General features: G+C 38.5%; 1 protein-coding gene across 8 annotated transcripts in view; it reads right to left on the bottom strand.

Moving 5' to 3' along the window:
- Positions 1 to 15,140, bottom strand: part of iqsec1b (IQ motif and Sec7 domain ArfGEF 1b) — a 207,610-nt gene that overhangs the window by 47,655 nt on the left and 144,815 nt on the right. The window contains exon 1 of one of the 8 annotated variants that reach the window (XM_056251417.1): positions 7,751 to 7,865. The exons of 6 other annotated variants lie outside the window; for them this stretch is intronic. In XM_056251417.1, coding sequence (XP_056107392.1) covers positions 7,751 to 7,788 — 38 coding nt within the window. In that variant the 5' untranslated portion in view covers positions 7,789 to 7,865. Of the gene's footprint in view, positions 1 to 6,699; positions 6,719 to 7,750; positions 7,866 to 15,140 lie in introns of those variants that run through there. One more of the 8 variants, XM_056251421.1, reaches the window with a different exon arrangement.

Below are 15,140 nucleotides of genomic sequence, written 5' to 3'. Positions count from 1 at the left end.
TCCTGCCTCTCACGGGGATTTCGGATGCCTCAACGCCTGTGATGAGAAGACCAACGCCTGTGAAGAGACGACTCAACGCCTGCGAAGAGACGACTCAACGCCGGCGATATGTTATCCCCTAAATATTACATGATTAACTAAATGTATTTTTTCCAGGTACTCTCTGATATGCACTTACGGTAAAGCTTCTTTAAAACCCTATGATTGTTAGCCAGAGGAGAACTGGCCCCTGACTAGCCTGGGTTCTCCCAAGGTTTTTTTCTCCATCCAATCTGATGGAGTTTTGGTTCCTTGCCACTGTCGCCTTGCTTTTGGCTTGCTTAGTTGGGGATATTTAATATTCAACAATATTATTGAACTGTGTTGTACTACTTTCATGTTATCACTGTGAAGCTGCTTTGATGCAATCTGTATTGTGAAAAGCGCTATATAAATAAATGTGACTTGACTTGACTTGACTTTACAAGCTTGACTGAAGGAAGGCAGATTTTCTCCCAAACATTCCCCTCATGTTGACAGCATGTTACCAAACTTAAGCCACTGAAGTCCATATATACATAACTGGGCGTGACACCCTTCTGATGATAATCGGACCATTTCTCGTCAGGCTTGAACAAGGTGGAAGAAACGAACTATGTGATTCAAATTAATGAGAACCCAATAATTATATGCCCTTAAGGTATTAATAGCATGATTTGTCATGACAGTTAAAGAAAAAGCAACGTAAAGAACGGCAGTATAAACATTGCGTGAGCACAATATTTGAAGAGCTCCATCTTATTAAATATTGCTTTTCTATAAATGTGGTGCTGGAGGGTCTGCGGAAAACTTAATTAAAAAATGTAATTTTAAGGGGTCCTTGATTATGATTTCACTTTATTAACTTTAGTTAGTGCGTAATGTTGCTGTTTTAGGCATAAACAACATCTGCAAAGACGCTTACAGTTCAATGCAAAGGGACATATTTTCTTTTACAGAAATCGCTTTTTAAGGACTACAACAAATGGCTGGTCTGAATATCCACATCCTGTGAAATTCGTGCTTGCTAAGTCCGTGCTTGAAATCCGTTCAGCACGATCCTCTTGTTCGTTAACATTGTCAGGGTCTGAATCGGGCTCGAAATGGTTTGAAATCGAAGCCATCGTTAATATTTACATCTGAGTAGTGCTTGCGGTTATGAAGGGGCGGGACATTTCCCGAACACGCGCTAAACACACTGGGCCAGCGAGCTAACCAATCAATCGGCACGTTCAACCAGACTGGGGAGAGAGGATCTGTAATAATGTAAAATATGTGAAAAATAATGCATTTTTTTAACAATCAAGCATGAAAACATTTTCTAGTACACCCCAAAAAACGTTGTAAAAGCGCATAATAGGACCCCTTTAACAGCAAGAAATAAAAACCATTTATACGCACACAGACTCTAACCTTTTTATGTGGCAAGTAATTGTTTATGCAGAATTTCCTCAGAATAGCGTGTCAGAGGATCTTACGATAAGGTGATGCGCTGCTGGGATAATGCAGCCAGTCAGAGCTGACGTAACCAGCAAACCGCAGCACTGCTTCACTCTGTCCCTCCCTTCCCTTCAGCTACCTAGAATCTTTAACTCCACATGTAAGGCAGCACATGCTGGCACATGCACACACACACACACACACCCTACAGTCAAACATCTGCAGTGCTAACACTGCAACTCTGTCTATGCCTCATCCCATAAAGCAGCTTTCAGTTTTGTGCACTTAAACAGTGATGTGTTTCCATTGGTCACACAGAGGCCATTCCTCTAAAACTCACTTTTGAAATCTTTCAGAGCTTGGCACAGATTTAATGACTCAATATCCAAGTAGAAAATAAAGCTGATGTGTGTAACTTAGTTAGGTTCTCTTGGTTCTTTTGATCTGGACCAAAAAAGAAAATTATACATTCAGTCCTGGTTCGCTTAGCGTTCACACGGTCATTTTTAACATTGACCCTAGAGAAAACAAAAAACAGCTTTCATGACCTAGGAATATTTTTTTGTGATGGAATTAAGCGAACATCCAAAACAATGCTTTGTGCTGGGCTAAATGTGCTCATTGTATGTGTGTAGATATGGTGGAATTTTTACCAGCTGAGAACTCCCAAACAGCTTATAAAATGTGTAAAGGAGACAAAACAGGTCTTCTGCAAAGCGTTCCGACACCTGTATTGATCAGTAATGGGAAACGTAGGTCTTACGTTGAGAAGAACCAGGCATGCTTGAGCATTCTGTCCTTCTTAGGGTCGCATTTTGTGACACTTCGTCCAGTTTTGACCTCTTTGGTCCTTGCGTTCATATTTCAGCCGAACCGCACCAGAGTTCATTTGGAAGCGTGCATTGGCATTGGCCCTGAAAATGTGGGTCTCTGCTTGTTCAGGGTTTGGATGGCAGCGTTCACACTTGAACCGCACTAACAGAGCAATCACACCAGTTTGTTTTAATCAAAGTATACCCTTAGACACTAGTGGTGGCATTTTTGGTTATCCTGGAAGTGATTTAGTATCTTTCACTGATTTGTGTTCTGTCTAGGGAAACGAGCTCTTTATTATTGCAGCTCAGAGAGGAAGTGAGGTCACTTCCAAAGGTCACTTCATCCCATTCTCCTGTTTTCAAAGACTCGGCCAAAAATGCAGTTCCAGTGAAATGTTGCTGCCTTGTAAAGAAAGAGGCAAACATGCACACTACCTCCATATGCCTTTACTTACGCTCCTGCTGAAAGATGGCCAGGTGGTGATTAGCAAGTCCTGCAAACCTCAAACCCAAACAACCCTTCATCATCCTACACCTTGTTGTTACGACAAACACGGGCGCTGCATTCTTCTCCACCGGATTCCTGGGAACTTTTTTTTCTTCTGGAGGAACCGGCAGACTCAGCTAAGGGAGCCAAGCGGCAATTATCACAGAGCCTGCTGCAGATCGAATGAACCCACCGCAACAAATTACAAACGAACTTGACATCGTCTATAAACACGGGGCTTCGCTAAATAACAAAAAGAATGTTAAGAGGCTGTTTACTTGGAGCGGACTACAACAGTGAATACTGCAGCATGCAGTATACTGCAGTGTGCTGTTGTTCAGATTATAAAGATAACTATCTAGCTTTGCATATTTGTACCAAAATAGAAGGGTTGAAATGTATAACAGTGCTGCTCGAATTGTTATATAAACCAAATAAACTATTTTCCAACAAGGATTATCTTGTGATTATCATGGAAAGTTTTGTGTGGATATGGAGAATGAATCACTACACCAGAGCTGACCAGACAGGTGGCTTCAATAAGCACTAAAGCAAAAATAGATCATACCACTGAACAGAAACACACTGAGGCAAATTAACTAAACAGCTGCATTACTTTTTTTCCATTGTATTTCAGTGCCATTCACTAACCACTCGCATTAATTAATCATTAAACTTTTGAACGGCAGTGTATATGTGGGATGGCCTAAGGCCAGCGGTTTATGTGTGTCTCCCGATTTCTCTCAACATGGGGACCGGAGAAGGTGTCAGTCACATGGGAAAACTAAGTAACTTGTGTTTCTTATTTAAAAAAGTAACTCACATATTTTGTTGTAAATTTAAAAGCATTGCCCAACTCATTACATGGAAAGGTAATCTGATTATGTAACTCACGTTACTTGTAATACGTTACATCAAATTATCAAATCCAGTTCTCGATCATTCGTGGTAAATATAAAATCGTGTCTCATTCCCTACGATCTGTCCTCAGAGGCTCCCAACATGACACAGCAGATTTGGATGAGAATACCACTGCTTCTTACTGCATCAGCTTGGCTTTGCAATATTTCATGGCCAATGATTTCGAACTTACGTTCTGAATACTAATATAAAAGACAAGTCCTGCAGCATTTCAAAAGACAGGACAAATTCGGGTGCATCAAACGTTCCTCGGGCCCCATGAAATGCAATCATAATCAAAGATTTAACATTTATTTTCAACCAAAAGGAAAGAACTGACTTGATATCTCATCTGCTGACAGAGGACAGAGCTGAATTTTAATTAGCTTGACCTCAATTTTGAAAGTTATTTTATTTATATATTTCAGCCAGTTATTTAAAGTACCAAGACAGCTGGGGTGTTAGCCATCACAAGGTGTCAAAAAATGCATTCATTTAAATAATATTTGCACAATGCAAATTGGATAACAGCTGCAGAATATACAGCTTTTAGATTCTTTACATGATAAGCAGTTTGTTTCAGTCGTCATAGTCTATTTCTAAAAAGTTATTATTTGCCACCCACAGTGCTTTAGGATTACTGCCAGCTTTCCATATTATGTTTAACAACAATGTCTGATGATATATTTCATATGGTTTTATCAGTGGATCTGTGATCATAATCTGGAATAACAGAATTACAGATCTCTGTTTCCGAGAACCACGTCAACCAACCTGAAACCGCCAACGCACCCAATCTGATAGCCACCATCGCTGTCACATTCCCACACCCACATCACACCAGCAATCCCCTTGACACAGCTGGAGCTGTTTGACAGAAATAGACTTGTTTTGTTATGGCCCTGTGAATCCCTCGAGGAGAGCAGCCATAATAACGGCAAGATCGCACATGGGAGAATCAAACCCCAATGTCAAACTCACCAACACATCAGTGCCCGGAGAGATCATTCAGACCACATGACTGTCAGGATCTGTTCGGCTCAACTGCACAGTGACCGAAGAAACTGGGACCATTAGTATCATACCGCATATTATTATGCTGTGTGATTCGTCCTTGTTTTTTGGTAAATGTGTGCGAAGATGACTGTGTAAACCTTGGAAGAGGTCTGAAATATTCTTGATGAGTCATGTAGGGTTGGATGACTAAACACATGCACAGCTGTTATTAATACCACAGTAGAAACAACATATTTTGGCCTGTTTGAGCTTGATCTGTAGTCACAAATATAGGCATAACCAGCATAGACATTAGAGGGATGGCTCACCACAAAATTGAAATACTCTGCCTCATGCCTTCATGGAAGTTGTAGGTCATCCGGGTACTTTTCGCCTACTGTTTTTTGAATACAACGTATTCGGACAAACTATTCTGTTGGCGGACTGTTTTTATCATACTATATAGTAGGCAAATTTTCGATTTCAGATGCCGTGTGAGACTTTTCTTTTGTCTTCCACAGAGGAAAGAAAGTCAGGTTTGGAACAAAATTCTGTAAAAGATGACAATTCAAATGTTTGGGTTAACTATCCCTTTAAGTGCCCTCAATTATTTCAAGCAAATCTAAAGCTCTATATATTATATAGGGTATATATAATATATACCCAATATATATTATTGCAAGCTAATATATGGAGTACCTGTTATCGCTGAAATATCAGCTTTTTTTGTGTTGTGGCCAGAAACATTTAGCTGGCATAAAAATAAACAAATTTAAAAAAAAAATCATTGTGAATGTTACAAGTGATTTTAGGCATTACAACATTATAATGCACAACATGAAAAATGGTTGTAAATGAGCATGGCAAAATAAACATCCAACATGGAGTATAATATAGAATTACAATAGACATGCAATATAAAAAGCCCCCTCTGAAATCATCAGGTATGGTGCCGATATAGCCTATGGTACATACCTACAATATGAAAGCAGAGTATCAGTTTATGTTATGTTGAAAATACTACTGGTTCTACCCCACATGATCACATATTTCAAGTATGTGACTAAATTTAGTATCTAATTACATCAGCAGATCCAAAGATAGTTTAGCTGACACACATGTGAGTGCAAAAACACCACCTGCTCAGATAAGTCTAGCTGAATTCATAACCAAAAAGAATGATTATTGCTGCATTATCTGATACAAAACAGCTTAATGCTGCATAATCTTGCCCCAAACTGAAAATCCACCTCCCAAGGATACCCACCGCAGCCAAAACACCAGAAAATACCGGGGGCACAGCAAAAATCAGAACAAACAGCTTGATGTCAGGATATGTATGAACATAAGTCTGCTATTGCTATACATAAATATAAAACAGAAAGAAAACAGTGAGGAACATCTAGCGCAAGGATGTAATTTTTCCATTTACTCTTGCATTTAATTCCTTTAATGGTCGTAGGCAAGCCAATCTACTTTATGATCTAGTCAAATGTGTTTGCGTCAGTTGTTTCTGCTTCAATGTCACCATCCTAATGGACGAACATAACAAACAAGCACCAAGATCAATGCTCGCTCACAGTGCTCCATCAGCAAAGGCACAAAGTTACGGCAAGAAACGCCGTCAAACTGTGGAAGTCATCAGATTTTCATCATCCGAAAGTTTTATATAGTCAGTTTGGCTTAGTAAGCAAACAAACCGTTGTCCTCCAGGTAGTCCGCATCAGTCAGAATGACATCAGACTACGGAACAGAGAGAAAGAAAGAGAGGGAGAGAGTGCTGCATGCCTTAACAGCTGCTGCAGTCATCTTTGCCAGACACCTGCATGCTGCTCTAGCACACACACACACACACACACACACACACACACACACACACACACGAACGTACCTCTCACTCCATCCGCAGCCTGGCTGGCAACAAATAACATGCAAACAGCAGCATCTGGAGGTCTGCTCTCTAACTTAAGCAGCGGAGGATAAACTCAGTCGTCCCTGAGCAAGAAAATCCTGCATTGTTATGGCCGTCGGACCTCTTCTCACCCAGCGTGACGATGCACTCCACTGGGCCGTTTGCCTCCCTCCTGTCCCTTAAACGCCTTCTCGTTTTCCCCGTCTCTCCACGTCACTCTCTCTCTCTGCTCTTCTCAACCCCTCCCCCCTGCACTCATCCCTCTCCCTCCCTTGCCCTCTCTGTCTTTCTCCCTCTGTGCTTTCTGTTGAAGGTGGCGTCTCGGTGCTCTTGCCCCATGCAAAGAGACTGTGTCCTGTTTCTCTGTTTTTTTTGTTTTTTTTTACCAAGCTGCAAGGTCACTGTTTTTTTCACAGAGCCAAAAAATAAACAAAAACGTGAGATAGAAAGAGAGAAAACAAGCTAAAACGAACTAGATTGAAAATGTATAAAATAAAAATAAAATAAACATAATATAATATAATAAGTAAAATAAGTTAAAAAAAAATCATTTTTATATTCAAATGTAAATAAAGATTTAATTTAGGAAGCAATTGTTTATTGTCTTTTCAATATAACACAATACTTTACTTTTTTTAATATAAATAGTTATATTTAAAACATAAGCATAACCAGACTGATAAAAAATAAAACAAATAAATAATTCTACATTTTTATTCATTTTATTGTTATATTAATTCTCTGTCACTACAACCACACATTCTCCTACTTTCATAGTGTGTACGGAATTCGATGAAGAACTTTTTGACCATTAATGAGCTCATTCTGTAGGCATGAAGGAGTATAAATGCATTTCCGGACATACGTTGTCTGCCATGTTGTCAATGACTTTTGACCCTGTGTGTTCTTTTGACCTCTAATGTACTAACAACAACCACAAAAATAATTATCTTCAGTTTACAAGCCCAATCTAAACTTTTTTTGGTACCTGTAGCATTAACACTTCAAAAGAGTTATCTGCTATTCTCGAATTCAAATCTCAAATCTGAGGGCTCCTCAACTCCCGTCTGAATCATAAACTTTTGCTGCTTTTATGCTTGTATCTTGGTACCGTCTAACCTAAGATAAACTTCAATCTACTCTTTTTATGTGGATTATGGTAAATAAGTGTTGCTGACTTACTGTTGTGCCTTCAAACGGCAGCTGGCATGAAGCGGCATCAATCTCCCGTACACGTTCCTAAAAAGCAAATGTCTCGAGGCTGACCTTGGCCCACACCACGGAGAGATCCGAACCGCAGAGCGTTCTCGGCATCCGTACGAGTGCCAGGATGGCAAGTTTTCTGTACGTGCTAATCTAAGCCCAATACAATCTCTCTTTCACTGTATAGGAAGGATTTAGCTTTAATGGGATTGCAAGCTGAATCCGGCAGGTGGTGTCCATGATTAACTCATGTTCGGCTTTTGCTTTTAAAAATGGCAGAGCATTTGCACAACAAACACACAGAGGCCCAGTCATCTGTGGCGGTACCGACCCCCCTCACAGAATTTTTAGACTAAAGTGGAGTGGCACCTGGCTACCACTGTAGCCAGAACAGTCCTCAGATAATTACCTAAAGATTCCTGGTAAAGCAAAACGGCTGCTGCAAAGTAGCCTTAAGTAAGTGATTACTGGTGACCTTACTGAAACTGATATAGGTGGACAGCTGCCAAACTCTGCTAGGGTCTCCGTTTCAAACCCATACACCCTCGGTCTTGGTATATGACAAATCAAATGAGAATATATATATATATATATATATAGTATACACTCACCTAAAGGATTATTAGGCACACCATATTAATACTGTGTTTGACCCCCTTTCGCCTTCAGAACTGCCTTAATTCTACGTGGCATTGATTCAACAAGGTGCTGAAAGCATTCTTTAGAAATGTTGGCCCATATTGATAGGATAGCATCTTGCAGTTGATGGAGATAAGTGGGATGCACATCCAGGGCACGAAGCTCCCGTTCCACCACATCCCAAAGATGCTCTATTAGGTTGAGATTTGGTGACTGTGGGGGCCATTTTAGTACAGTGAACTCATTGTCATGTTCAAGAAACCAATTTGAAATGATTCGAGCTTTGTGACATGGTGCATTATCCTGCTGGAAGTAGCCATCAGAGGATGGGTACATGGTGGCCATAAAGGGATGGACATGGTCAGAAACAATGCTCAGGTAGGCCGTGGCATTTAAACGATGCCCAATTGGCACTAAGGGGCCTAAAGTGTGTCAAGAAAACATCCCCCACACCATTACACCACCACCACCAGCCTGCACAGTGGTAACAAGGCATGATGGATCCATGTTCTCATTCTGTTTACGCCAAATTCTGACTCTACCATCTGAATGTCTAAACAGATATAGAGACTCATCAGACCAGGCAACATTTTTCCAGTCTTCAACTGTCCAATTTTGGTGAGCTCTTGCAAATTGTAGCCTATTTTTCCTATTTGTAGTGGAGATGAGTGGTACCCGGTGGGGTCTTCTGCTGTTGTAGCCCATCCGCCTCAAGGTTGTGCGTGTTGTGGCTTCACAAATGCTTTGCTGCATACCTCGGTTGTAACGAGTGGTTATTTCAGTCAAAGTTGCTCTTCTATCAGCTTGAATCAGTCGGCCCATTCTCCTCTGACCTCTAGCATCAACAAGGCATTTTCGCCCACAGGACTGCTGCATACTGGATGTTTTTCCCTTTTCACACCATTCTTTGTAAACCCTAGAAATGGTTGTGCGTGAAAATCCCAGTAACTGAGCAGATTGTGAAATACTCAGACCGGCCCGCCTGGCACCAACAACCATGCCACGCTCAAAATTGCTTAAAATCACATTTCTTTCCCATTCTGACATTCAGTTTGGAGTTCAGGAGATTGTCTTGACCAGGACCACACCCCTAAATGCATTGAAGCAACTGCCATGTGATTGGTTGATTAGATAATTGCATTAATGAGAAATTGAACAGGTGTTCCTAGTAATCCTTTAGATGAGTGTACACGTACACACACACACACACACACACACACACACACACACACACACACACACTATTGCTGTGATTATTATGCTTCTAGCATGTTATATTTAATTCACATATATTTGTATAGCGTTTTTCACAATACTGTTTCAAAGCAGCTTTACAGTAAATGCATGTGTCTACATTACAATTTAGAGTGATCTGTTATCAGAGATGACTGTGTCCAAGTTATGTATTTCAGAAATGTACATACAAATCAGTTAGCTAACATCACAAATACATTTTAGGCAGATACAATGAGCTCATTGAAGTAATGTGAACATAATGATTATTATATAAAGGAAATTTAGCATTGGTGCAAATATGTGGTGTACAGTATATTGGCAACAGTTCTTTAACCCTAATTGAGCTTTTAATTTCTTAAACAACCATGTAGGAAAACCTACCATGGCCACATTAACGTGAAAAATAGACAATACAAGGAATATTTATTGTCAAAACAAGATCTTAACAAAAAATGTATGCACCTCTTGATGGAAATATTTCCATGAGGAAATGGAAATATGCTGTAAAGCACGCTGTAAAGTCTACTCTAGCACATCCCAAAGATTTTCAATGAATTTAAGGACTGGACTTTCATTGACATTTTCATGTGTGAAAATGATTCTTCATGCTCCCTCCCAACCATTCTTTCACAATTTGAGCCTGATGCATCTTGACATCCTGGAATATGGCCATGTTAGGTCTTCCTACATGGTTGTTTAAGAGGAAAGCTACACACTTCATCAACTAGGCTTTGAAGAACTGTTGCCAAACATATATTGTAACATGCTAGAAACACATCACAGCACATAACACAACATAAAATAATCCGAAGCAATAATGATCCAGTCATAGACTTAAATATTAAGACACATTATACAGAATGCCACTTCAGTCGGTTTTCTTTCAGAGTTCTCTTTCACGCTTGAACGGACAAAAGCACACAAAATTACTTAAAAATTCCCGTTTTGTTGAGTATCCTTGTAAACAGTCTTAAATTAGTTAAAAACTGTTAAATGAACGTAAAGAGTTGTGAGAGATGTGTGTCAGATCCACATCACCAGGTGCATCAGGTCCTAAAGTGACGGAAGCCTAATAAACCTGCTGCTGTTTAAACACTAAAAATTATATATATATATATATATATATATATATATATATATATATATATATAAAACGATATATTAAGGGGACAGCTAAATTAGACATTTATTATAGGTTTATGTGAAGATTGTTTCAAGTTCACTTAAATTAAAAGTTGTTCTATTTAAAAATAATTATAATTCTCTATCTCTCTCTATATATACACACACACACAAACACACACTATTTAAAAGTCTTTATTTCTTCTGACTATTTAAAACTATTTAAATCTTCTGAAGTCTACTCATAAAAAATACAGTAAAAACAGTAATATTGGGAAAAATTATTACAATTTTAAAAACAGTTTCTTTTACATACATATTTTACAATGTATTTTCTTTTTTACGTTAACCAAATTTGATAACATTACTATTTATTTCTAATTTCTATTAAAGACTGCCCAGTAATCACAAGATTATTTTATTGTATTGTATTCACAGAACTGTTGATTTTTTTTTGGATAATTTCTTTTTTACTCTCCGATATGTTGTCTTTAATGAACAGTAAATATTTTCTAGAAAATATCCCTAACCCAACAATTAATTAACAATTATTAATTACTTAATTGTTAAGTAATTAACAATTTCAGCACAATGACAATATAAAAGCCAATTATTCAATTTTAGAACAATTATTTAATTCTATATTGTCTTTACAATATGACACTCAATATTGTCACACCGTATTTTAATAAACATTTATATTTTAGGCAGGGGTCCCTGCAAAGGGATAATCGTCATCAAAAAATGACCCTAGACATATGTATCTTCATCAATACTTGCCACTGAACAACCTGCATCAGTTAACCACTCTTCAAATGAATGTCTAAAATAGTCTGCTAGGATTTACAACGTCAATCAGCATAACCAATTGCCTTTGTGATTTTACCAGAGCAATAGATAAAATATATCCTTATGTGGTAAAATACTCTCCAGGGACAAATCATGCACATGCACAAATAGGGAGCAGCTGGAGGGGAGTTCAGGAACTTCGAAAATACAGGACCCTTCAATCCACAGACTGCTGTGCTCCTCCTATTATGTCTTACAACTGATCACATGGGACTGCTGTAAGCATCGACTCCAACACCCGCCCAACCACACACACCCATCAGCTAATGAAGCTGGAGAAACACACCGCCTGGGCATTCATGTGTGTGCTGAGCTATGATAGAGAATGATCATAATAATATGAGCAAGACAACCTCAAGAACAGCAGAACTGAGCGCTATGAGTAACCTTGTTTTTCTTTCAAATGGGAATTTTCATGTTAAAATCAATGTGAATTGCCATTCACAACACATTTTACTTCCATAATGTGATGCATTTCTGAGAGAGACAGGATATTTGACAAGAAAAACAAACAAACTCTACAACAATTTGTTCTTTCCAAATAAATATTAAAGTCAAAATACTGGGGGAAATTCCTGTATTTTTCATATCACAATACAGAAGAAAAACAAAATAGTGCAATGTCATTATGCCCCCCCCCCCCCCCAATATCGTGCGGCTCTAACACTGAGACTAGTTCACCAGTTCATAACACCAGGAACACAAATTATGAAAGAACATGGGGTTGGTTTTAATTTCACATTAAAAGGCCAGTTCTTGACCTGAGGTTTATGGCAAAGATTTAGACGCAAAGAGAGTAACGAGTGTAACGAGTAACAGTAACGAGTGTAAAGAAGCTAGTCATCGAGGCCCTTAATCTGCTGAAAACTGGACAGATGATGACATCATCACCAGCATCCAGTCCATTGCCTGAATCCAAATGATTCTCCATAACAAAACACACACAATTACACAGCAAAAATGTATAATAATAACAACACCATAAACTATTTTTATACTGAAGAAAATCTGTAGATATCAATGCATCTTCTTTCCTGCACACATGGGTTGAGGGACTCCCTCTGGCGCAAATTATTTCCATACAGCTAGCAGAAATGACACAAATATGCCTTAGGTTTGTGTTTTCTTTGAACACCAAAACTCAAAGAACATTAAACTGTATGCTACTGGCTCCCTCAGTTGAGTTGAACAATCAGGAAGAAAAAACCTTGAGGCAATGCTACACTCAAAAGTATAGGGCTACACATAGACAGTTTGGCTTTTTCAAACATATGGACCTAGCTAAGTCAGTATAGGCTAAACCTGCAAGCGTGTTTCATTTATTTCTTTTTATTTTGGTGACAGGGTTGTAAAAATGCAAATATATATATATGAACAGATAATATAATATTTAGATCAAACATGACACTTTTTTATTATGAATTAATTTAATTTAATTCCAAATTTTGCTAACAGGGTTGTAAAAATGCAAATATGAATATGAATATATAAAATAAAGGCTCATAAAATATTAAGACTAAACCTGCAACCTTTTCATTTTATTTTATTTATAATTTTATTAGAAACAAAACAAAATAAACAAATAATATTTGTAAATATTTCCCCCATTCGGTGCAAATTGTATTTTTGTTAATATTTATGGTAATATAAAAAATTTAAAGATAAGCCTTTCGGTAGCACTTTACTTGAAGGGGTATGCATAAGACTGACATGACACCTTCATAATCATGACATGACACATGTCATGAATATGAAGGTTTTATGCATGTTTATGACAACTGTCATTAAGTGTCATTCGCTCAATTATGACAATTTTAATGCAAATATGACATTGTTTGAGATGTTTTTGTTATGCACCTTGACATAAACCAATACATCATAACCTGTCATAAATATGTCATAAACATGACATAGCAGATTATCAAACTTAAGAAACTTAGCTTCAAACTTAGCTTTATGGGTTAACATTACATTAAACTGTCAGGTGGTTGGTTTTGACATTGGCTGTCATGAGGCCATTATAACATTTTAATGACAAATTGAATTTGTACCACTGTAGTTGAGGTCAAGAGTATAGTGTTGTCTTAGTAATGTCAAGTTGTCATGACAAAGACACTGACAGGTTATGATGTATTGGTTTATGTCAAGTTGTCATTACAAAAACATCTCAAACAATGTTAAATAATAATTGAGAGAATGACACTAGATGACAATTGTCATAAACATGCATAAACCCTCCTTCATTTTCATGAAATGTGTCATGTCATGATTATGAAGGTGTCATTGTCAGTCTTATGCACACCCCTTCAAGTAAAGTGTTACCAACTTTTCTACTGATGACCATGGATAAAAACATGAAACTTGCAAAGAAAGAAACAATGGTAATGTGCCACAACACGGTTCAGTCAATGCATAAAAACAATGCATTTATTTTCCTTGGTATTATCCTGTCAGATGTCACGACCCCAGTGTCAACAGGAGGAGGGTAACCATGTTTGTGTTTTGATGAGGAACGCTTAGTTTGTGACCTCACCTCACTTCCTCAGAGGTTAGGTGGAGGTGTGTGTCTGTGTGTGAGAGTCAGTGAGTGAGTCACGGATGGCCGAGTATCCACAGATGGAGAGTTTTGGTATTCCTCGGCACCTGTTTGGCACCCGACTGCCGACACAGGCAAGTGAACAGACATAATCCATTCCAGTAGTATTGAGCTCGCAAAGCTACTCTGGAAATATGCAGTGTAAAGGGAATTGACATCATTGACTTGTCACATTTTATTACCAGAATGCAGCGTTCACTTCCGTTTCAGCCTGCAGGGGGAGCCATCGCACAATCTACATGTCTGAAGACGACAACGGGGAAAGATATCACATCATTATTCTCCGTATTTAGCTCTTGAAGAATCTAAGACAGAAAATAATTACTCATTAGCCGATTGCTAATGAACACATGCAAATCCACTGGACACTATATTTTATAAAACATTATACGACTGATTTGGGGACAAGATGGTCTCGTCATGCGAGACTATTCTATAAGTCTGTACAGAGATATTTTTCAAAAAGAAGCTGTAATGTATATGAACGTCATAGATCTTCTGAGATGAACTGGAGTGTTGCAGTGGCATTATCCCTGCAGCCAATTAACACAAGCTAGGAGAGCCAATCCTTGGCTGTGATTGGCCGAAGGCACTCAGGGGATCTCATTACAGCATGGAAGTGCAACTCTTCACTGGCACAGCCTCTGACGGCAGTTTGATCACTGGCTCAAAGAGTGTGAGCACATACATCCACAACTCCAGTATTCTTTTTCAACCAAACTGTCATAGTTCTTCATATTCCATACTGTTTTTATACCGCAAGGTAACCAGTACAGCTGATGTGATGATCTAGTCTGATTAAAATCAACACTTCAGTGAGGAACAGACCCTAAACATCAGTATTACAGTTTGGCAGGTAATCCTTCACCGGACATGAATGATACCTCAAATTGCGCGGCTTGTCGAGGAGAGGTGTGCTATTACTTT

The sequence above is a fragment of the Rhinichthys klamathensis genome, unplaced genomic scaffold (assembly GCF_029890125.1).
Source record: "Rhinichthys klamathensis goyatoka isolate OS25496 unplaced genomic scaffold, OSU_Roscu_1.1 h1tg000082l_1, whole genome shotgun sequence".
Taxonomy (NCBI): domain Eukaryota; kingdom Metazoa; phylum Chordata; class Actinopteri; order Cypriniformes; family Leuciscidae; genus Rhinichthys; species Rhinichthys klamathensis.
This window is presented reverse-complemented; position numbering and strand designations above follow the sequence as displayed.